The sequence below is a fragment of the Felis catus genome, chromosome B1 (assembly GCF_018350175.1).
Source record: "Felis catus isolate Fca126 chromosome B1, F.catus_Fca126_mat1.0, whole genome shotgun sequence".
Taxonomy (NCBI): domain Eukaryota; kingdom Metazoa; phylum Chordata; class Mammalia; order Carnivora; family Felidae; genus Felis; species Felis catus.
The window spans coordinates 35340710-35362052 of record NC_058371.1 but is presented as its reverse complement, the minus strand read 5'-3'; the positions used below and the strand labels follow the sequence as shown (position 1 = coordinate 35362052).

Here is a 21343-nt window from a genome sequence, read left to right as displayed (position 1 = left end):
ACAGATGGGGGGCTGTGCAAGCTGGGCCGCACCCAGAGGGGACTGCCCAGGGCCCCACCGGCACCAGAAGGCTGTGCCTTCCTGTCCCCAGGGGGAAACTGGGCTGTGCTCTGTATCCTCTAGGTTTCCTGGCTAATGTGGGGAGGGTGCGGAGGGAAGCGGTGACCTGACTCTCTGGGAGCTTTTTCTCGGGGGTTTTGTTGGACTTGTTTGCAGACCTTTACAGGACAGCCCGCAGAGGCCCGAAGGTAGGAGGATGGGGACGGGAGAGGGGTAGGAGCCGAGGACAGCTGGTACACGGGGAAGAGGGGCGTGGTGAACTAAGAATCCCATGTGGTGGCAGATGAGGTGTTCTAGAGCAAGGGTGAGAAAGAGCTGAGGGTGAGCAGACCTAAGAAAACTGGAAGGAGGCCTCAGGAAGGCAGCTGGCCCGGTGTCCCGTCTGAGGCGGGAGCAGTGTTACTATTCCCATCTTATGGAAGTGTCAGCCGAGGCCCAGAGAGGTTAGTCGCCAAGTCCAAGTTTCCATGACTAGCCAGAGAAGGAGCTGGGGTGGAGAGATGGGCGGGAAGCAAACTCAGGGCATCTGTTGGGTGGTGTAGTTGGTGATGGGGGGGGGACTATAGTGCTGAGGACATAGGAGTGCCCACCAGGCACTGTTCCAGGGAAGACAAAGTCAGGCCAAATACCAGGAAAATCCTGGTCCCAAGAGGCCTGTGGGGGCCTCGGAGGCTCCCCACATGGAAGGGATGAAGCCTTCCCTCCCAGCTTGCTAAACCAGACCAAGCCCTGGGACCTGGAAGGGTTGGGGAGGAGATGGAGGTAATGACTCAACCCATCCGACACAGGCTTGACCTAGGGGTGGTTGGGTAACCCAGCAGACGCTCCAATGTGGGGAGGGATGGAATAAATGGGTGATGCTCAAGATAAAGGAGAGAAGGCAGCTGGCAGGGAGGGGCCGGTGGTTCCGGACAGCCTGCTTGGGAGGAGGATGGGGGGAAGCACGCTTGGATTTTAGGGATGGGAGGAATGAATGAGGTTTCAGGACATCTTGGGAGGCCTCTCCTGAGATGAGGCCCCTGTAGGAGAGGCAGAGGCTCTTGGGGGCTAATATCCCAAAACAGAGGATGCCTAGAAGTAAGAATTCCCAGGGTGGAGGCCTAAAGGCAGAACTCTGAGTTCTCCACAATCCCGCAGTTCCCTCCCCAGGGCAGTGGCTCTGTTCAGGAGCCAGCCACCCTCTGGCGCCTTCCAGTCCATGGACCCGGGGGCTGATCCGTGCACCACAGGCCACAGGTCCCAGACCAGGGGACCTCACTAAATGGCATCTTACACATATTTGGCTTAGGCCAGGAAGCCAGTAGGGATGGAAAGAGGTCAGAGCTTCTGAGCAGCGGCAGGTAGGATCAAGTTTGGGCCCAGGAGGACACGAACAGAGACCTTTTCCTTATCCTGCCCCTGCTGGGCTGGGGCTCATCCCCCAGCTATGAGGTGGAGGGGTGGGTCTTGTGTGCACAGGGTCCTGGGACCTCCAAGGTCCCAGGTTCCAACGTCCTATCCAAGCTTGAAGAGCCATATGGATTCGCCCCTAGCACCACTCACTTTTCTAATGGGAACTTTAAGACCCAGAGGGGGACTATGGCTTTGCAAACATCATATAGCTTTGCCCAAATATCAAAGTCAAGATCAGGAGCCATGGACTGGTACCATGGTACCACGCACCATGGTACTCCTGGTGCAGTGCAGGATTACCATATAGGAGTCCCAGAGATGTACAGCTGTTTGATGATATGCATTCTCATTGGAGGAAGATTTCAGACCCAGAAGGTACGGTTTCTAACAGTGCGGCAGGGATCATTTCTGGGCTTGTCACCTCTGACCCATCTGAACCTATATAGTTTCCTCATCTGACTTAGTAAGAAGAGTGACTTTAGTTTAGACCTGGCTCCCAGCTCTGCCTAGAATATCTGCCTGGAATATTCACCTGTAGGAGAAAAGTGTTCCTCAACACTCTTCTTCAGGCTTCTGGGACAGGATAGCTCTCTTTCATAATTTTACATTGCAGCAGACCTCTCAACAGCCATGTAGAATAGGGGTATCAACCCCATTCTACAGATGGGAGAACAGAGGCTTGGCCAGGTTATGAGACTGACTTGGTCATATCTCACATCTCTTGGTCTGATATAGTTAACACAGAAAAGCGATGCTGGGGCCAAAGCTAGAGCTTTGGTCTTTTGGCTGAGAGGTCTGAGCTCTCCAGTGAATAGCAAAGGAGAAGGAGGCGGATGGGTTGAGGGAAGGAAAGCAGAGGTTTGTGTTTGGAATTGTGGAAGTAGGACTCTAAGTGCCCAAAGAGAAGAGGATGTGCGGTAGCCTTTCCTTGCAGCTCACCGTCTCAGGTCCTGGACTGAGGAACAGGCAGGGAGGTCAGCCAGAGGGATGCTCTGTGCAGACCAAGGAGAATCAGAAGATGGATCTCCCAACATATGCCCTCCCCCAGCCCTGGAGCAAGAAGAAGCTACCAGAATATAACACAGGGAAGTGTCATCTGGGTTGGACAACCTCCACCAAGCCAGATGGGCATTCTCCAGAGATGCCAAGCTGCTGTGTTGCTTCCTGGGGCCCGTGGGCCACTGGGACTTTCTTTTCCTTCTCAGGGAAAGCGATAAGAGAGTGAACAGCCCCACAGGGCACCAGGTGAGCATCCTGGGGTTGATCCACTCTACCTAGAGTCCAATGGGATAATTTACGAAGAGACCTTTGCTCAGCGCTTGGCATGTAGTGAGTGCCCAGTACCTTGGTGGTTTCATTATGATTGAGAGACACGTAAGAGGACTTTCTGAGACCCTCTGGGAAGTCTCCTTCCTCCCGACCCTTGATCTGCCAGGCTCTGATTTAGGTGTCTTTCTATCAAAGACCACCATCACAGGGTATCGAAACCATCTGTTTATGTGTCTGCCTCTCCCCCGACAGAAGGGAAGACCCTCGAGGGCAGGGGCGGTGTCCTGTTCATGTTCACCTTTGTATTGCCTGCGACTCCTCCTAGCCCCATGGACAGGCACGCACCTGACTCCATACAGTTTTGCTGAATTAATGGATGAGCGAATGACATGTGAAGAAGCCCTGGATGGTGGCAAGTTGCCGGGGAAAGACAGACACTGAGGGGGGCTTTTGGAAAGACATGACATGGAAGACCAAAAAAAAGGAGGAGGGAAGAAATTTCTCTTTTCCAAATGAAATTTCTTGGACAAGTCTATAGATACAATGCCACAGCACCAGGATTTGCAGTGAGCTCATGGTGAGGTATACAGTGGACCAAGTGATTTGGGGGCTGTCCCATCTCGTAAATTCAAGGCTTAGGGTAGGGGTGAGAATATGACCGTATTGGAGGAAACTGGCCAGCTGCCAGCTCTTTGCCAAGGCAAGAAACATGGCCAGTCCAGCCATAGATGGAGGAAGCTGGCTCCGCAGGAGCAATTTCTGAGAGCCGAGGCCCAGGGGGAGTCCCATTCTGAGACTGGGCAGCAGGAAGAGGCATCCGTCTTATTAGGGACTCAGCAGTAGGGCAAATGTCAACAGGAAGAGAAAGGGTTCTCAGGCTGGGGTTCTTGAAGGAGGCAGTTCTTTCTCTCCTTGGCCAAACCAGGGTTTAGGAATCATCACTGGCCTCTGAGAGGACATAAAAGTAAGGTTAAGAAGATCGCCGCAGGGATCGGTGCAGGGAGGGGGAGTATTGAGGCCAGAGAGGAGAGGCAGCCTGGGCAGAGGGAGAGGGCCTGGCAGCCTCACATAGACCCTGCTTTCTCCCCTTCTTCCTGTGGCTGACCCTTTTCCTCTCTTCTTTCTAGCCACTCTGGCCCCATGCGGCTCCTTGAATAGTTCAAGAATAGCACCACCAGGACCTTATACTTGCTGTCCCTTCTTGCCCAGATGTCCACATGGCCACCTCTGGCACTTCCTGCATCTGTACAAAGGCCCCCTCCCAGTGAGGCCACCCTAGAACACCCTACATCACTGTAACCCCCTCCCCAGCACTTCTCATTCTGATTGCTCTGCAGTATTTTTCCTTTATAGCACATATCACAATCCAACATACGTGTTTGTTTTTTACCTGCTTCTGCCCTGGAGAAGGGAAGCTTTGTGAATGGAAGGATTCTTTGTTCACTACTATATCCCTCAACAAATAGGTACTAAATAAATGAAGCAATCAGCAGCTTTCCATGGGACCTCCCACTGATAGTCTGAATCTGAGATCCTGGCTCTTCCTTTATTGGATGTGATCTTGGAAAAGTCACAGAACCTCTGGAGGCCTCCCCCCCCCTTTTTTTTACCTGGAAAAGAGGGTGTTAGACTCAGTGGCCTCTTAAGGTCCCTTATGACTCTACAAATGCAGGGGAATCCACCTAAGGGGATGGGATGAGGTAAGGGCCCTGATGTCCATGATTCTCTCATAGAACATCACTGCCATTAAAGCTCTGGATGGCGCTTCTGCTCCTAAACTAGGGTTGGGCAGGGGCAGTTCCATCAGCCCTGAGGCTGGAAGCTGAGAACTGGCCAGAAGGCTGAGGTCAAGGATGGATGACTAAGAACAAGCCTCAGATCCAGAGAGAGGGACAGACGGGAGGAACTGGGGCTGCTGTGTTTTATTTAAATCCCTGATAAGGATCAGGAAGTAGGCAACAGCCCAATGACACATTAATTAACTTTGCAGATGATACTGCATCAGGAAGGTGTTACATCCACCCATCTAAGTGAGAGAGACAAGAGGACCTGGGATGGGGTCAGGAGCCAGCCAGGAAATGGCAACAATGAACAGCAGCTGCGGCCGGGAGTGGACAGGACTTGTGTCCTCTGGGCGGGTTGGGGTGGGGTCGAGAGGATCCATTTTCAGAATACAGATGTCCAGTGGAGGGCTGGAGTTGGAGGCGGGTGATGAAAACACGTGGGTTCCCTTGACTGTATTTGAATTTGGGTACAGGCCCTTGGTGGAGACAGACCCTTCTTTCTTGCATCTGTGTTTGGAGGATGGGGAAAGGGGACAGGATAAGGGACAAGGAAGATAAGTAACATTTGTGGAGCACCCACAATGAACCAGGCATCATAACATTGCCTCATTTGACTCTACAACAGCAAAGCTAAGACAGGAGGAAACTGAGGTTTAGAGAGACTAAGAAACTTGTCAAAGGTCACACTGTAAGCAAGTGGCAGAGTTGAGATTCAGATCTAAGATGGAGGTGGAGATTCTAAAGCGGGCTCAGGGCCCCAAGGGAAAAGCCGAGTAGCTGCTAGGTTATCACAGCACCTCTCAATTTTCAGGATGGAGACCTGAGTAAGGAACAATTGCCTCAAAGGAGACTTTCCTTAGTGCTCTTGGGTCACACAGGCACTGGAAGTTTTCTGCTTTCCTGCCTAGATGGCCTGACCTTCCTAAGCAGTGAGGAGAAGGGAACAAGGAGAAATGGAAGAACTTTAGGTACCTAGACAACCTGGAGGGGCAAAACACTGAGGAGCAGAAAGTGCTAGAACTCTTGCAGTGTGTGCTTGAGAAGAAGCCAATGTGCCTGGAGGCCCAGTTCTGTTCTGGTCACTAATCTCTCTTTGGTGGAGACAGGGACCTGATGTATCTGGGTGGGCAGCCACCCCAGGGAATACAGGTCCACAGACAAGGGTAACTTTCCCTGAGGAGGGTTGGGGTGTCCCCAGCCTCAGTAGTGTCAAACAAGTCTTTTCCTCCAGGGAGTTGAAGAATGGGAGCGTTCCTAAGACTGTAAGTAGGAACTCAGTGGGTAACTCAAATAGGAACTCCATTCAGCTGTTTACTGCATCAGAAAAGGCAGTCTGTTTCTGTTAGGTCATGATGCCGCTGTGAAAGGCCCAAGGTAAAGATGGCTGCGGGCCCTGGGCAGGCCTCACAGGGAGAGCCAGCCTGAAGGATTAGTGATCACGCTCCATGCAGAATGAGCGGGGCCCAGAGAACATCATTGGGGGAAATGATAGGATAGGACACTTGCAGAGTCTTAGAGGCCCTCCTGAAGGAGGAGACTGTAGGCAGAGGGTGGGCTGCCTGAGGTCCATGAGAGGCATTCTGAGGCCTAGAGAGTGACTTCCTTTGTCCTTTGTCCAGGACCTTGAGAGTAGAGGACGATATCGGTAAACCAGGGAAGCCCCATGTCTTGGTCCTACAAGAATGTGCTAGAAGCTTTCCTGGAGACAAGTCCAAGAAGCAGGATAGGCAACATTAAAGAAACCATATGGTGGCCAAACTCCCAACCTAGAAGTGAGAACGTTTTGTTCAGTAGCCAGCACCGTCTAGAACCTCGTATTCTCTAATTCTTCTTGGTCGTGGCTTTGGGCCATGTTCTGTTTGCATTAGTTCCTTAGTAAGATTGCCCAGAAACCTTTCTTCTAGCCATCTGCATGTTTTCTGGAAGGGTAGAAATAATGTTTTCACACCCCGGTCAGTGGCAGAAGAGCACTGTGCCCCCGGTGGCCAGCAGAGGTGGTGGCAGGTGGCGGTGTCCCAATTCCAGGAGCCAGACGAAGCAGCCATGTTGAGGATGGGGAATGAGGATCCTAGGCAAGCGAGTCAGGGTCTGGTCCCTTCCTGCCTTGGCATGGACATGTCAGAGACCTTAGTGCAAGTTGGGGAAAGCCTCATCACACTGCCCCCAAACCTGGCCCACCTCTGTTCTTTCAGAGGCTGTGAAAATGATCAATTGTTGAAAATATGAGAGATGGGGCAGGAAGGAACCCTTCAAGCAAAATGAATGGTGAAGTTTCAAAAGCTGGGATGTTGGGAGAAGCTGACAAGACCAGACATGTTTCTGGCCTCTGTGGATGACTGATGGAGCAGTGACTGTTCGTAGCATCATCCCAGGGGCTGGTGTGGCCAAGGGGCTCTGAGATTCACTTGGCTCTTTCCTCTTCCTCTGGAGACCTCATTCTTCTCTGTGCACAAAGAATGGGTTTTCTAAAAAAGGACCACTTAGGATAGATTTAGGATTATGACCTATTTTGAAAACCTCATGGCACCTTTTAGAAAGTCATTTTCCCCCGGTCATTAAGATTTTGCCAGTATGACTCCCAGTCTTTGGGACACACAGAGGCCTCCTACTTTCCCTCTGCTTATTATCCCACGACACCAAGGGAGCCAATCAAGGCCAGGAAAGGGCAGCTCACAACCCCCTCACCTATGGCAGGCAAATTCTAGATTAGTAAAAGGGGGTTAGTAGCGACTGGCCATAAGCTACCACTTTGCTATAGTCAGAATCCACCTTGCTTTCCTTTTGATATACTTGAGAACAATACATAGACACAAACTTATACACACTCATCACTACTGCCACCACCATTTAAAAACATACTCCATTCTTTGCCCTCACTTGTCACAAAGTATCTCATTTGTACCCAACCCTCTTTTGCTGAGTAAAATTTTGCAGAGTCATTGCCTTCAGTAAGCTGCTCCAGAGGTGTGTGTGTGTGTGTGTGTGTGTGTGTGTGTGAGAGAGAGAGAGAGAGAGAGAGAGAGAGAGATCTTTCCATTTCACCCCTCAACACCTTACAGGTTGCTTCAGACGGAGCAGTGCCTCTACCTCTTCTACACTTTTATGCTTGATTTTGCTCCAGGCAAAGCTTACATTGATCCTTTCTCATGATAGCTCCATCCAAGCCAAGGCTTTCCCTCTGCCGTCTCCCCACTTCATCCCTAAGGTTGAGGGTTGAGTTTCCTCTCCCCATATTTACAAAACCCAGGCAGGTTGGGTTGCTGGTATGATGCTATCTGGGACAGTCTTATCTAGCTATAAAGTATGAATCAGAGATTACACCACACAGGGCTGGTGCCAGCCAGGCGGGCTGCCATATTGTCAAGTAACCCAGTGGTTGAACCAGGTTGGGTTGAGTAATATGCACCAATGGGAAGTGAGTTTATTAATCATGCAGCATAGTACACTGTTGACGAAAGTGTAACTCTGAAGGCCTGATGTGATTGGAGAAGGTGCAGGTGGGGCTGGATGCTAACTATGAAGACACCCAGTGACGCTATCTTCCTCTGATAATATGCACTTGAAAAACACATAGAAATCTGGAAAGGAAATGTCTAGTTTAGCATAGAGGTGGATTATATGCTCAATCATTAGGACTTTTCAGCCATCTTGGATGCCCTTTGTTAACAAAGGATACCTCCTTGGGGCTGTAGTTGTTTGGAATTCTGAAAGTTTCATGAGGTGAGAGAAGGGAATTCAAGATGGCAGCCAGTGACCTGGAATTGTGTGGGTGAGAAAATTTAAGATTCCATACTGCATTCTCTTTATTGATCTCTCACTTCAAAAACATTCTTTTCTAAGGCCACAGCCCACCACCTCCACCCTGGTCTGCCCTCAACTTCTTGGTAACTACAGCCAAACAGAAATACCACCCACATTTTTCAGTGTGATGGGCCTGACTGGGGCGGCAAGAGAAGTTCCTGTCACTGTATGGTTTCTTCAGGCATGGAGACACTGTCCCCCAGTTGCAACGTGGTGCTACTACATAGCCCAGGATCAGACACCAAGCCCCTAAGCTTCAATGAGGCAGATGATATGCGAAATACATGACACAGAAGCCCAAGTGAGTGAGTGTTTTAGAGGGCAGGTAGGAAGAAAGGGAGAAGATAGGACTGATCCGTCCAAAGACTGTTCTAGAACAAGTCTCAGGAGGATAGAGGATTCTAAAACCTAATGGGAAATAAGGTGAGGGAGCAGGATGGAGACGGGGGAACATGAAGAAAGTGGAGGGTATGTATCTCTTTCAGAGAACGAGAGAAAGCTCTAGGGCTGGCAAATAAACTCAGTTATGAAAGGGGAAGGTTCTGGGCAAGAAAGCTCATAGAGTAAGCATCACTTTTATGGGAGATAGAAGTTGTATGATGCAAGGGGTTAATGCTATATAAAATATTCCCTGTATGTTCTCCAAATCCCAAATGTTCTTTCTTCTCTCAGAAGCATCGGATCCCTGGGTAGTTCATAAGAGCAGCTTTTTCAGCCAAGACCATCTTTCTCAGGCAGCTACAAACAGTGAGGCCTTGAGAGTCCTGTCCAAGTGGGATTGAAGTTGTATAATTTTTAAATCTGATTTCCCCCAATTATCTGACCACAACAGAGCCTCCAATCTCTCTGGTTATCTTGCCAACCTTGAAGAACCCCTGTCAAGTCTCCACCTGTTTTTCAGGCTTCAAAACCTTTAGCAAGAGCACTACTCAGTGTGGCTGTCGTGACTCTATAGGGTCCTGTTCTGGTGCCCCTGTTACCTCGAGAGAGATAGTTCATAAGCCAGGAGATCCCCTCCCTTCCACCCTCAATACCCATTAGAAACCAGGAAGAAAGGTTCTAGAAGTTTCCAGTCACCAGTCCTGATTCCCATGAGTTTATCTGATCTGCCTAATCTCTCTGGCGGTGTGAGACTCCCAGAAGGGTGGAGGAGAATCCTATCCTCCTAGAACCACAGTAAACACTCGACACTGGATTTGAAACACCGGAGCGCGCAAAATTCTGACCAACTTCTAACATTGCCAAATTCCTTGTTTTACATTGAATTTACAGAGCAATCACAGCAAAACCAGGCAAAGGAAGCTACCGAGCCGACCATCAGCCAAAAACAAAACGAGACAAAAAACAGGCCAAACCAAAACTTTATACTATGAAAACAAGAAATAAAATAAGGAGATTTATAGGCCGGCTGATTGTCAGCAAACACAATATATTTACTGTATTAGCATTTGCTCACAGTGCAAATGGTACAACATTACACCATTTCAATATTTCGGTTTTTAAAAATGCTGTTTTCATTAACTATATTATATTGGCATAACAATGTGACAAAGGAGCAAATGAAATATTGGTGAAGAATTTCACCTTTTCACAATATCAAGCATATTTTGTTAACCTTAGTATAAGGTACTATAAATCCAAGAAATAAAAACATCCACAAAATATATTACATCTGGTTTGTCTTTTTCTAAGTACTCAACTTTATACAAAAGTCTTTCAAAAAATATCATTCCCCATAGGTTTTCCTGTTTAAAACCTGATTTTTTTTCTCTCAGTTCACATAAGTTAGAGTGCATTTTCTTTTGTTGTTTTTTAAAACATGCAGACATATAAAAAATCTGGATAGCACAACCTTTTGGCAACAAAGTTATTTTTCTCTTAGTTTAAGCTTAAATGTCTGAGAACAGTTTTATTAAAACAAAGGAAAACTCAGATGATCATGCAGTGGCATGCATAAACCAGAAGGAGCAAGGAAAAAATATTAAAGGATATTTGATTCCTCCTTCCAGCTTTGAAGTGACCAAAAATTTTGTTTTTAATAATCATCACATTATAAAAAGTATTCAGCAAAATACTGTCTCTGCAAAGAAAGATTTTACCCTTCAGCTGAAAAAATATGGGCCCTCCTGGCAAACTTCGTCCTCTTCTCTTTCCTTCTACAAAAAGTCCAAGTACCTGGAAATTCACAAGCCCCCTGCTCTTTGATTTTTTTTTGTTTTGTCCCTTTCACTAGACTCCTTTTAGTATTATTTATCCACCACCAAAGAAAACAAAAACCAAAAAAACAAAAACAAACCCAAAAAACAAACAAAACAAAACAAAACAAAACAAAACAAAAACCCGGTGCTTTTTTTTTTTCTTAAAAAAAAAAAAAAGTGGGAAACGCATAAAGTGACTTTAAAAACAGACATTCTGTAAACTCCAGACCTTTGTTCCTTCTCTCTGGGCAGCTCAGTGACCACACGCTAAGAGGGAACAGTACATTCAGTCAAGACTGTGCTGGAAGCTGTGTCGGAGAGCAACCTTCCCTACTACTCCAAAAGAGTCACCCCTGTGTGGGGGGAAGTGCTGGGGAGGAGGGGGTGCCTGAGAAGAGGTGAGGTAGGGCGGGGAGTAGGTGAGACTGGGGTATGGAAAAGATATGCCTCATTCAGCAATATGGATTAATGCAAAAATACCCATATCTTTGAGGAAAATTTGGACAGAGATGAGTGCATGTGTGTATATGTGGGTATACATACATACATATATATGTGCATGTATACATACACACACCTATGTAGATACAATCTCATCAGTTACGTTTTTCATAAAAAATAAATCATTTAAAGCTTATATACCTACAAATTCTCTTTATGCCGGTGCACTGCACTGGATAGCCAAGTACCTTAGAGATTTTATTGTGTGTATGTATGTTGCATATATGTATATATGTGTGTATATACACCTACATACATACACACCCCAAGTACATAGATCTGAATTCTACCTGTTGTGTTGGGGATGGCAAAAGATGAAACACGAGCCTGTTTTCCCATCAGTGGGGGGGGGGGGGGGGGGGGGGGGAGGAGGAGAAATGGGTATGAGTGAGAGAAAACAAAAAGATGGCAAAAGGTGGCTGGTTGAGGCCTGCCTTTCCGGAAGAAGATTTTGAAAGAGATGGGAGAAGGCTTAGAGAGAAGGGAGTGGAGCGGGAGAAAGGGCAGAGGGCAAACTCAGGAACGTAGAGTTTAAAAAGTGGGGTTGAGGAAATCTGTTGGTTAAAAGGCAGGCTTAGTAATGGCCGCTCCTTCTCCCCGCAGATCAAACTGCCCTGAGGCCTAAGAGGGAAGCGCTCGGAAAAGGAGGGGTGCTGACAGGCCAAACCCTAAACGGCGGTAGCAGCACCGCGGCGGCGGCATCCGAGGCATTTCTGTAAGAAACATTATTTCAGAGCAGATGGAAGACCGTCTCATCCGGCCACGTGCAGGCCCCCAACCTGGGACATTCCCCCAGCGGCCTGGGGACCCGATGTGGGGAAGAGTTTGGGGTGGACACAGCCCAGCTCAGCTCAAGAGTCACACACACACACACACACACACACACACACACACGTGTGTGCGCGCGCGCGCACACACACGCACACACAGAACACTCACGCGAGCACGCACACTCGCGCGCATCCCCGCACGCAGGCGCGCGTGCGTGCGGCGGGCAGCAAGCTCTGCGCTTTGGTGCGCTCCTTACCCCCTCCCCCTCTCGGGTCTTCGAGGGGGAACCGAGGGAGACGTGGGGGGAACCGTGAGGTGCTTGGGTCGGGCGAGGCTTGGACGGGCCCCGCCTTCAGTCCCCCGCAGGTCCTTGGCGCGGCCCAGCGGCCCCAGGATCAAGACGATCCGAACTGAACAAAGCGGGCTAGACGCCACCTTTCCGCCCCCACGCCTTGGTTGGGGGGGGGGGCAGCGAAGGGAGGGCGCCTCCTGCCCTGGCCCCCGACCGTTGGCCGGTGTGAAAGGGTGGAAACGGGGGACATCGAAGGGGAACAAGGGACCTTACGTCCATGGAGAGGCCAGGGCGCGGCCCCTGCGCCTCCGTGGCTAGCTTTCCCGCTGCTTTCAGGCGAGCAGCTGGGAGACACTGGAGGGGAAAAGTGGGGATCTGGGGGCCGAAGCCTCAGGCGCAGGTGGTGACCACAGGGGCCAGGGACACGGGGGGCGCCGAGGACGCAGAGGGCGCACCCCCCTTCTCCGCCTTCTTCTCCTTTTGCTTGAGGTGGATCTTGGCGTGGCGCTTGCGCTCGTCGCTGCGCGCAAACTTGCGCCCGCAGAACTCGCAGGCAAAGGGCTTCTCGCCCGTATGCGTGCGGATGTGAGTGGTAAGGTGGTCGCTGCGACTGAAGCTCCTCATGCAAATCCGGCATTGGAAGGGCTTGTGGCCCGTGTGGATGCGCAGGTGCCGGGTCAGCTCGTCCGAGCGGCTGAAACGGCGGTCGCAGCCCTCCGCCGGGCACGCGTGGGGCCGCTCGTGGAGCGGGGTCTTGCTGGGTCGGTTGGGATACTTGCGGGGCCGGATGGGCTTGAGCGTGAGCGGCGGCTGGGGCAGGCTGCCAAAGCCCGGGTGTATCTGCTTGTCTTTGAATGCCTTGATGGTCTCCAGAGGGGTAATAGGGGGCGGATTGACCCGGATGGGGTCCATGCCCTGGAAGGGCTTGTGCTCCGGAATGGAGCCCATGTCGTTGGGATGGTGGTATAGGTTGTAGTCAGGAATCATGGGGAAGAGGTTGCTGTCCAAGGCCGGCTTGGCCGATTGGTAATCCTGGGGGGAATAGGCGAGCCCAGGGTTGCCCTGGGGGTCGTGGAAAGACACAGGCTCCGAGTAGAGATCACTGCAGTTAGAATAGGGGGGCAGCGCCGGATACATGGCCTCCACGTCGCCCTGCGGTGGCTGCACCATGCTGGCCGTGGAGGTCTGCGTGCTGAGTGCCCCTGAGGCCGGGGGCACTCCCAAGATGCCGGCGCTCATGAGGCTAATGATGTTGTCCTGACACCAGTTGGAAGGGGAGTCGAAGGCGAACTTTCCCAAGTAGGTCACGGTCTTGTTGCCGGGGGCTGGCTGGAAGGAGCCCGAATAAGAGAGTTCCGGGTTGGGCTTCTCGTTGGTCAGACCGATGTCCATCACATTCTCTGCGGAGAGCGGGGAAGAGAGGGGAGGGGTGAGTGAAGCCGAGCCGGCTCCCGGACCGGGGCGCCCGGGTCCTTGCTCAGGTGTGGAGGGTGCGGCCGGGTGGAGTGAACAGCGCATGGGGTAGGAGGACAGCTGCGCCCCGGCGCAAAGCGGGCGGTGCCGCGCTCCCGGGCGCAACCTGGATACAGCAAAATACTACGGATCGGGGTGTGGAGTGGCTGCCGCACACACACCGCACACGCCGCGCACACACTCACGTACCACACGCACACACGCGCGCGCGCGAGAAGCATTGTTGTTGTTTCCGAGGTGGGGCGGGCAGGTAGCAGCAGCTACAGGTAGTTTCAGACCCGGAGCGCGCTGGGCTCTCGCTCTCTAGCGCACACAACTCGGCCTCTTCCCCTAGCCCTGTCCGCGCCGGGACGCCGCGCCTTTCCTGCCCCGACGAAGCCCCCAGTGCGCACCGCGCCCGGGTCGCTGACCCGGAGCGCTCCGACGCTTTGTCCTCGGCGCGTAGAGGGGTTCTGCCCGCAAAGGGAGCTCTCCCGCAGCCTTCCTGGGCCCCAGCCTTCTCCAGGCCCGAAGGAGCTTTCGGCTCTTGCTGGGGGGGGGTGGGGGGGGGGGGGAGAAAGCCCAGCCTCGGCTAGTGAGGGTGGAGGGCGGCGGAAAACCGGCCCGTGCCTCTATGGCGGGAGTGGCCACTCTTCCCAAGCTCTACGGCCAAGGGATCGCCCCCCGTGACGGCCCCCGCGCCGGTGGACCCCCTCCCTCTCCCCGCCGTCCCCACACCCCCACGGCGTTGCTGAACGCCCCGGAAAGGCAGCGTCGCAGTACCTCTCCCACCGCGGGGACTCCACGCCGCACATGGCTCCATCCCGGGTGGGAGGCTGAGGGAGTAAGGAGGGGGGGGGAGCGCGGGTGAAAGGGACGCTGGGCTCCTCCCGGGAAAGGGGGCGATAGCACCACGCCTTGCGCGCAGCCTGGCGATCGCGCCCCTTAAGTGGAGAACCCCAGAGCCGCTCGCACCTACCTCCCTCTGGTCGGCGGCTGCCCCCACCCGGGAGAACCGAAGCCTCTATCGTGGCGTCGCCAACCGAGCCTTCCCGATCGGGGAGGGCGGGAGGAGTGGGTGGGAAAAGCAACTCGCCCCCTGGAAAATTCCGAGCGCGCCCCCCATCTCTCCATCCATCCATCCATCCATCCACCATCCATCCATCCACCCATCCATCCATCCATCGATAGCTCGTTCCCTCCTCCTCTTCTCTCTCCCTCTCCTTCCTCGCTGCTTCGCCGCCGCCTCCCCGCCGCCCTTACCTGTAGCCATCTGATTGTAATGGGCTACCGAGTCGCTGCTGCCAGAGAAGAGGTTGAGCGCGCTGGGGATCTCCTCGGGGTACAGATTGTCAGGCAGTTGGTTTAGCAAACTGCTCATGGTCACCGGCAGCTTCTCGGCGAGTTTGCCGGTCATAGCACTCCCGAGCTGCCGCCGCCGCCACCGCCGCCACCGCCGCCGCTCGCTCCTAACGCAGCTTCCAGGCAAGCGGCATCGGAGAGGCGATCCGTGGTGCAGGGGAAAAGCATGCGAGAGGGAAAGTTCGGGGGGAGGGGGAGGGAAGAGGGGAAGGGGTGGGCCAGGGGAGGGGATCTTCTCTTTTTGGGGTGGGTGGGAGAGAGGGCAAAGGGGGGTAATCCTCTTGGGTGCCTCAGCTGGTGCCTTAAAGAAGCTGGGGGGGGGGGGCGTGTGCGGGGGGTGGGGGTGGGCCTGGGCTGGGGGAATCTCGGCCCGAGGGGTTGGAAGCGGCCTCAGTATTGATCTCACAAACAGATGCGCGCCGGCGGCCCCCCCGCCCCCCGATCCGCCACCGCCACCGCCGCCACTGCCGCCGCCGCCGCCTCTGCCGCTGCTGCTGCCGCTGCTACCACCACCACCAGCCCCGCCGCTTCCTAGCAAGCTCACTGCTGCCCAAAAGCTCCCAGCCAGGGAACTCCACCAGCCTATTTATCTGAGCCCCGGGAAAGCTCCGTGACGTAGCTGCCCATATATGGACAGACAAAGCCCAGCCGAAGGGGCGCGACGTCACAATGGAAGCTCCTCACAATGGAACATTAGAAAGCAGGAAGCGGGCCGCAGCCAACGTGCGGCGCCCGCAACGCTCGCGGATCTTAAAAAAAATGAGAGAAAGAGAGAAATAGAAGAGAAGAAAGAAGGAAAATTCGAGAGGAGAGAGGAAGGAGGGAAGCAACTGAACGCAAAGCGTAAAGCGCGCAGCGCAGGGTGGAAAAAGCAATAGCCGCCAGTGTGTTTATTTTAGGTGCGCTCTAGGAGAGCGCGCTGATACCGCGCGGGGCGGTGGGATGGAGTTGTTTGCAAGTGGCCCCCAACACCCCAAGCAGGGAGAAGGGGAGTTGGAAACACCGGGCGAGGTCCCTTTGCAACCTGGGAACTTCTGGGGAACCCGGAAGGTGTGCGCTTCGACCCGGCTCCCGCCGCATTAGAGTCTCGTATCTAGGACCCTGCCCGAGACTGAGAGGAAGAGAGCGCGTCCCTTTGAGGAGGATTCCAGCGTGTCAGGGATCGCTGATCCAGCATCCCGATCACTTTGGAGCTGCCCTCACTCTGATTCTCCGCCCACACTCCGCGGCTCCCCGGGCCCCTGACCCGGCGCTGACTCCTAGCTGAGCGCGGTGGCCGCGAGCTTCGTAGCTGCAGAGCGGCTGCGCGGGAGGCGAGAAACCCGCACTTTTGGGGTCGAGGATGTGCGGTTTGGGTGGTGGAGACGTAGGAATGGAGTTGAGGGAACAGGAAACACGTGCACCAAACCCCTGATAATTCTCTAACGGTTCCAAAACACCCCCTTTGGCCACGGGATGGCAGGAGGGCCCAGCAGGCCCAGGCACAGTCCCTGTCTATTGCTGCCTGCGAAGGGCCCGCCACTAAGTTGCAGCAGGAGCCTGCCGAACCCACAGTCTCTGAACCACCTCTTCTAGTCTCTCTCTACCCTCCCCCTCGCCTTCCACAGGGCTGTCCCCTTTGCTGCCTGCCGGCGCCCCGCAGTCAAGGGCCTCCAGTTTGCCGACCGGAACGCTGTCACCTCCCGGAGCGGCAGCAGATTCCGGGGGCGGCTGCTACGTTCCCCAAAGGCCTGCTCCGGCCGGGCCGCGGGAGAGCGGGAGGAGAGAAAGGGAGCGTGGGGGAGCGACCCCGAATCACACCGGCACCGGCTTGGCGTGGGAGGATTCCCTCCTCGGTGGCCGTGTGGGCGCGGTGAATCCCGTGTCCCCCCCGCCCTCCCCCCCCCCCCCCCACTGGGGAGTCGGGGTTGGGGGAACGTGCATTTCTCAGGGGGAGTGGGAGTGCTGACAAGGAGGAAGAGAGGATCCCCGGGCCTCACTCCGTGGGAGGGCCACGCGGGCCGGGGACGTGTGGGAGGAACTCCCGAGCTGCACATTGCGGTGGGGGTGGATGACAACCTCGCTCCCCTCCCCTTCGCTCGGCGGAGAACTGGGGGTGGGAGGGCCCGGCCTCCCCCGGATCTTCTCCGATTCTTAGGCAAGGAGGGATTCCCGCCGCCCGCGAGCCCCCTCACCCCGCCCCTGCCGCCGCTCCCGCCAGGCTCCCCACACCTATACAGGGGAGGCACTGCGCCCCCGGGCTCTCCTCCGCCTGCGCGGCGCTGGGAGGGAGAGCGCTCTGCAGCGGTCCCCGGCTCCGGCCGGAATCAGGGCATGCAGCGCCTCCCGCCCCCGGCTCCCTCCCTAGGGGGGCGAGCGGCCGGCCCGGGGGCGTGGGCGGCAGTGTGAGCCCGGCTGGGCGCGGGAGGGGCCCGGGCGGCTGCAGGGAGGGTCGCGGGGCGGCGGGCCAAGCCGGGAAGAGCCATACAAGGAGCGGATCCGGTGACGCGCCGGCCGCGCCCCTTCTCCTCGATTTGGCTGCTGATTCCGGTCCCCGGATTTGCATATTTTGGCATCCAGTGGAAAAGGAAAGAGGAACGGAACCCGCAGCCTTTAAAGGAACCGCACAGACTCTAGCGTCACCTAGGGAGGCGGTCTGGGGGGCGTGAAAAATTAGCCAGCGGCTCGGGCCTCTGGCCTTAGAGCCTGGCAGTAAGCGAGAGGCCGGGAGCCGCGGTGACTAGCGAGTAACGCCCGCACCTAGCCTTTTCTGTGGCGCTTTGTGCTAAGCGTGCGCCGGGAGGTGGCAGGGGTCTCTGCGGGTTCCTGCCCAGGGCCAGGAGACGCCACCAGGTCCGCGGCCTTGGGCGTGCGGCAGGCCCCAGTATTGACTGCAGTGCCCTTGTTTCCCCGCGCGAGGCACAGCTCAGCCCGCGGGGGTGGCGGGAAGGAAGCCGGAGACCTACAGGCTGTCAGGCTCAACTCCGGAGGACCCTGCCTTGATGCACCTCCTCGCCATCTGTTGAGACCTCTCCCCAGGCGAGGGGAGTAAGGAGCTGGAAACCCTAGTCCTGTTCGATGGGGGCCCACGTTAGGAAAGGCAGAGTCAGTGGGAGAATTTGGGATCCTTGAAACCTTCCAGGACCCCAGAGGCTGTGGAGGAGTGTAGCCACTCCAGAGATGGCCCTCAGACACTTCTAGGGTAGCTGGACTTGTTGCACCCGAGTAGCAGAGCTCGTCGGCCGGCTGCACCCCCTGCTTACCTGTTGGTGAGGTTGGATAGGGGTCTTTGGGCACAGATTGCCTCCCCCCCTCCTTCTTACTAGTTCTTTTTTATTTTTGTATTTAAACATTTTTTAAAATGTTTATTCATTTTTGATAGAGAGGGACTTAGTACAGCTAACAGGGGAGGGGCAGCAAGAGAGGGAGACACAGAATCTGAAGCAAGATCCTGGCTCTGGGCTGTCAGCACACAGCCGGATGCGGGGCTCCAACCCACCAACCAGGAGATAACCCACTTAGCTGAAGTCTGACCCTTAACGGACTGCGCCACCCAGGAGCCCCATCCTTCTTCCTAGTTCTTGATAAAGAATGGGAGCCGTCTGTTCAATTAAATAAGTATTCATTAAAACTTCAGTGTGACCTTGGGCAAATTTCTGAATTTCTTTCTTAGCCTCAGTTTGGTTGTTTGTAAATTGGAATAGTACCTATCCCTTAGGAAGCATTAAGCTAGGTAATCCTCATAGAGTCTTTATGCTAGACCCCTTGCAAGCATTCCATAAACGGCAATATTGTTGAACTATATTCTCCCCCGACTCTACCGTGTGACAGAAAAATGCTTTCCCCTCTTATGAGTGAGCATAAGGATATAGGAGACGGATATGATATAGGGAGTAAAAAGGGCCGGGTATCCCATAGCTGTGTGATCATATACAAGAAGTATTAAAGTTTATTATTTGGGGGGAAAAGAAAGTCCTGTTTGTGCGCCAGGTACCCGCTGGGCGCTCTGCCAATTTAGAGATGCTTGAAAAAAAGGTCCTCACTCTGCAGGAGTGACATAAGGCAGGGTACAACGAAGTCACTCATCTGCACTTTAACACTCTGGAGCATCCTTCTAGACTTTCTTGGAGGCTGGCTCTGGCTCCTGGGGTGGGGAGGCGGACTCTTGCGTCCCTCCTTTGCCATGGAAGGAGCCACATGGGGGAAAGACTCTCTCTGCCAGCATAGGTCCTCACTGCCTCGCTCCTGTTCAGGTTGTAGCCCCTCTAGGTGCCCCCTGTTACCCTGGATGATGGTGGCAGACAGAGGCCAGGGTTCTGTGGCAGGAGGGGACAACCCTGGGTATGAAGTGGGTGTGGGGGTGTTTCGAATGGCTGCTTATAGACTAATGGCCTTCTCCCTTCTGGTTGCCAAGGCTTGAGTTTAGTACAGAAGGAAAGTTTTCTTCCTTCCCTCCCCCCTCTTCTTTCCTCTCTCCCTCCTAAACGGGCTGAGGGTGATTGTCTCAGTTTTACTGGCAGGTTCAGGTGAGATTGCCAAGGGCCTAATTACCTGAACTCCAAGCCCTGGACTTGTCCGGGAGCGAGTAGGCACTGGTTCAGGGCGTCCTCAGCCTGGAGATGGTGAAAGGCAGGCCCGGCCCCTCTGCAATGGGGCCAAGGCCGCCCCTTGGTTGCTTTCTCCCACAGAACCCAGATAGCCTCACCGGCTACATTTGTGGGGGCTGCTACTGCTTGTAGGGGAGACAGGTGTGTTTGTCTTGGTGGAAGGATAAAGGAAGGAGTAGATGTGGCCCTGGAAATTCACCCCTGGAAAAGGCCAGGTTGTTGCTCTGTCTTGCTCCTTAATTCCGCAGTCACCTCTGAACTTCATTTAGGTCCCCTTTCACTAAAGATATCCAGTCCTTTTCTGGTGTCTTACAAGACCCCCGCGCCCACCCCAGCTAATCCAATCTGGGGTGCTAGCAATTATTGTACTGCTCTTCTCAGGAGCCATTTGCATTTTAAAAGAAAATGGTCAGGGTAACAAATAACCCAGAGGAATGAAGCCCAGCCTGATGCCTGGAAAAGTAGGTGTGCATTAATGCTGGTGGAATGAGGTCTGACTGTGGACTACCAGGCCCTTGTCACTACAAGGAATGGGAGGTTTGGACTACAGAGAGTGTCTGCGGTTCCTCACATCATTCCAGGCACCTATGTCTAGGGCCCATCCTGGTGGGATTGCTCTGGAATGACAGTTGTCTCAAAGGTATTCAGTTGCTTTCCATTTTGGGGTGCCCCACAGGATGTTCACAGGGGAGGGGTCATGGGTGGAATCTCCCTGGCCAGCCCTCCCTGGCATTCTAGAGGTCATTGCCATTTGTCTGATAATGGCAGTCAGCTGAGGCTAGGTGGGCTTTGCCTAGAAGCTTTTGGAGGGGAACTATTATTGACAGCCATGAAGACTTTTGAGGGTGGTGGTCCTCCCGAAGCCACAGAAGATGGGACCATGGGAGCCCTGTGGACATACTTATTGTCTTTATTCTAGTGGGTGCCTGGGTGGCTCAGTCGGTTAAGCATTGTCTTTATTCTATACAACAACCCAGTGAAAAGGCTTTTAGGGCTGCGCCCTTAACATTTTGCTTTTAAAGAAAAAATGAAAGATGAACGCATTGGAAACAGTCTGAATTGTTAATTGGAGGATGCTGGGCCAGGAAGTGGCTGAGCTGACATTTGAACTCAGGGCTTTGTGACTCCAAGCAACTGCTCTTCATTCCAGCCTTTGTCCCCATCGTGGCTGTCAGAGGAAGAAATGAGATGGCAGAGGTGGGTAACAGGATGGATGTATATACAGTCTATGGAGAAGGTGAAGGGGAGAAGAAAGATCAACTGGAATGGTGCCTCCCAGAACCAGCTTCGACGAACAGCATGGGGTAGGGGAGGGGCCCCGGCTTCAGGGAGAGTCAGGGGCTACAGCACTCAGGGAGATTGGGGCGGGTGGGCAGTGTTTCCGCGGGGCTCTCGGTAGGTGGAATGGCCACTGTGCCACTCTGAGCTCAGGTCCCGTAACCCTAGGTTGTCTCAGAGACCACAGGGGCCTCTCTGTGTCAACCATGCGCTTCCATTTTAAACACCTGCTTGTGTCTCAATTCAAAATAACTTATTATAGTCATGTTGACTCAGGGTGGTTTTTGATCAAGCTTCCAGCAATTTTGGGGCGAGTCTGGTGACCAAAAGGGAGAAAGTCTTGCCACAAAGTAACATTTGCTGGGAAGGGGCCCCCAAGTGGTCCTGGAGACCCATCCTTAGGCACAGGTCCAAGGTTGTGAGTAACTGCCACAGGGGTCAAGAGGATGAGACTTTAGGGCCAGGCCGGGGCAGGGAGGGAAGGAAGGTCTTGGGTAGAAGGCAAGATGTGAAAAAAACCTGCTATATGGGTAAGTGGAAAGTACAAGCCCTGGCCTGGGATCAGGACTCTGAGTTCTGCCATGGATGATCTATGTA

General features: G+C 53.8%; 1 protein-coding gene and 1 long non-coding RNA gene across 3 annotated transcripts in view; one reads left to right on the top strand and one right to left on the bottom strand.

Annotated features, from left to right (window-relative positions):
* Positions 1-9649: 9649 nt before the first annotated feature.
* EGR3 (early growth response 3) lies at positions 9650-15190 on the bottom strand. Of its 2 annotated transcripts, none has more exons than XM_003984699.6 (2): positions 14784-15190; positions 9650-13468 (listed from the first exon to the last, which is right to left on the bottom strand). In XM_003984699.6, the coding sequence occupies exons 1-2, from the start codon at positions 14935-14937 to the stop codon at positions 12459-12461; spliced, it is 1164 nt and encodes a 387-aa protein (XP_003984748.1). In that variant the 5' UTR covers positions 14938-15190; the 3' UTR covers positions 9650-12458. The 2 variants fall into 2 exon arrangements, with proteins under 2 accessions (XP_003984748.1, XP_023108256.1); XM_023252488.2 differs by lacking the exon at positions 14784-15190 and adding an exon at positions 14304-14688.
* The window catches only part of LOC105260484, a 48076-nt gene continuing 38101 nt past the window's right edge, over positions 11369-21343 (top strand). Inside the window, exon 1 of the long non-coding RNA XR_890208.4 lies at positions 11369-11720. This is a non-coding gene — a long non-coding RNA (uncharacterized LOC105260484). The remainder of the gene's footprint in view (positions 11721-21343) is intronic.

Bases quoted from the DNA above. Each gene is read 5' to 3' on its own strand.
- EGR3 (XM_003984699.6), bottom strand. From the start codon at position 14,937: ATGACCGGCAAACTCGCCGAGAAGCTGCCGGTGACCATGAGCAGTTTG. The intron at 13,469-14,783 runs GTAAGGGCGGCG...CGCTCTCCGCAG, and splicing joins TTACAATCAGATGGCTACAG to AGAATGTGATGGACATCGGT.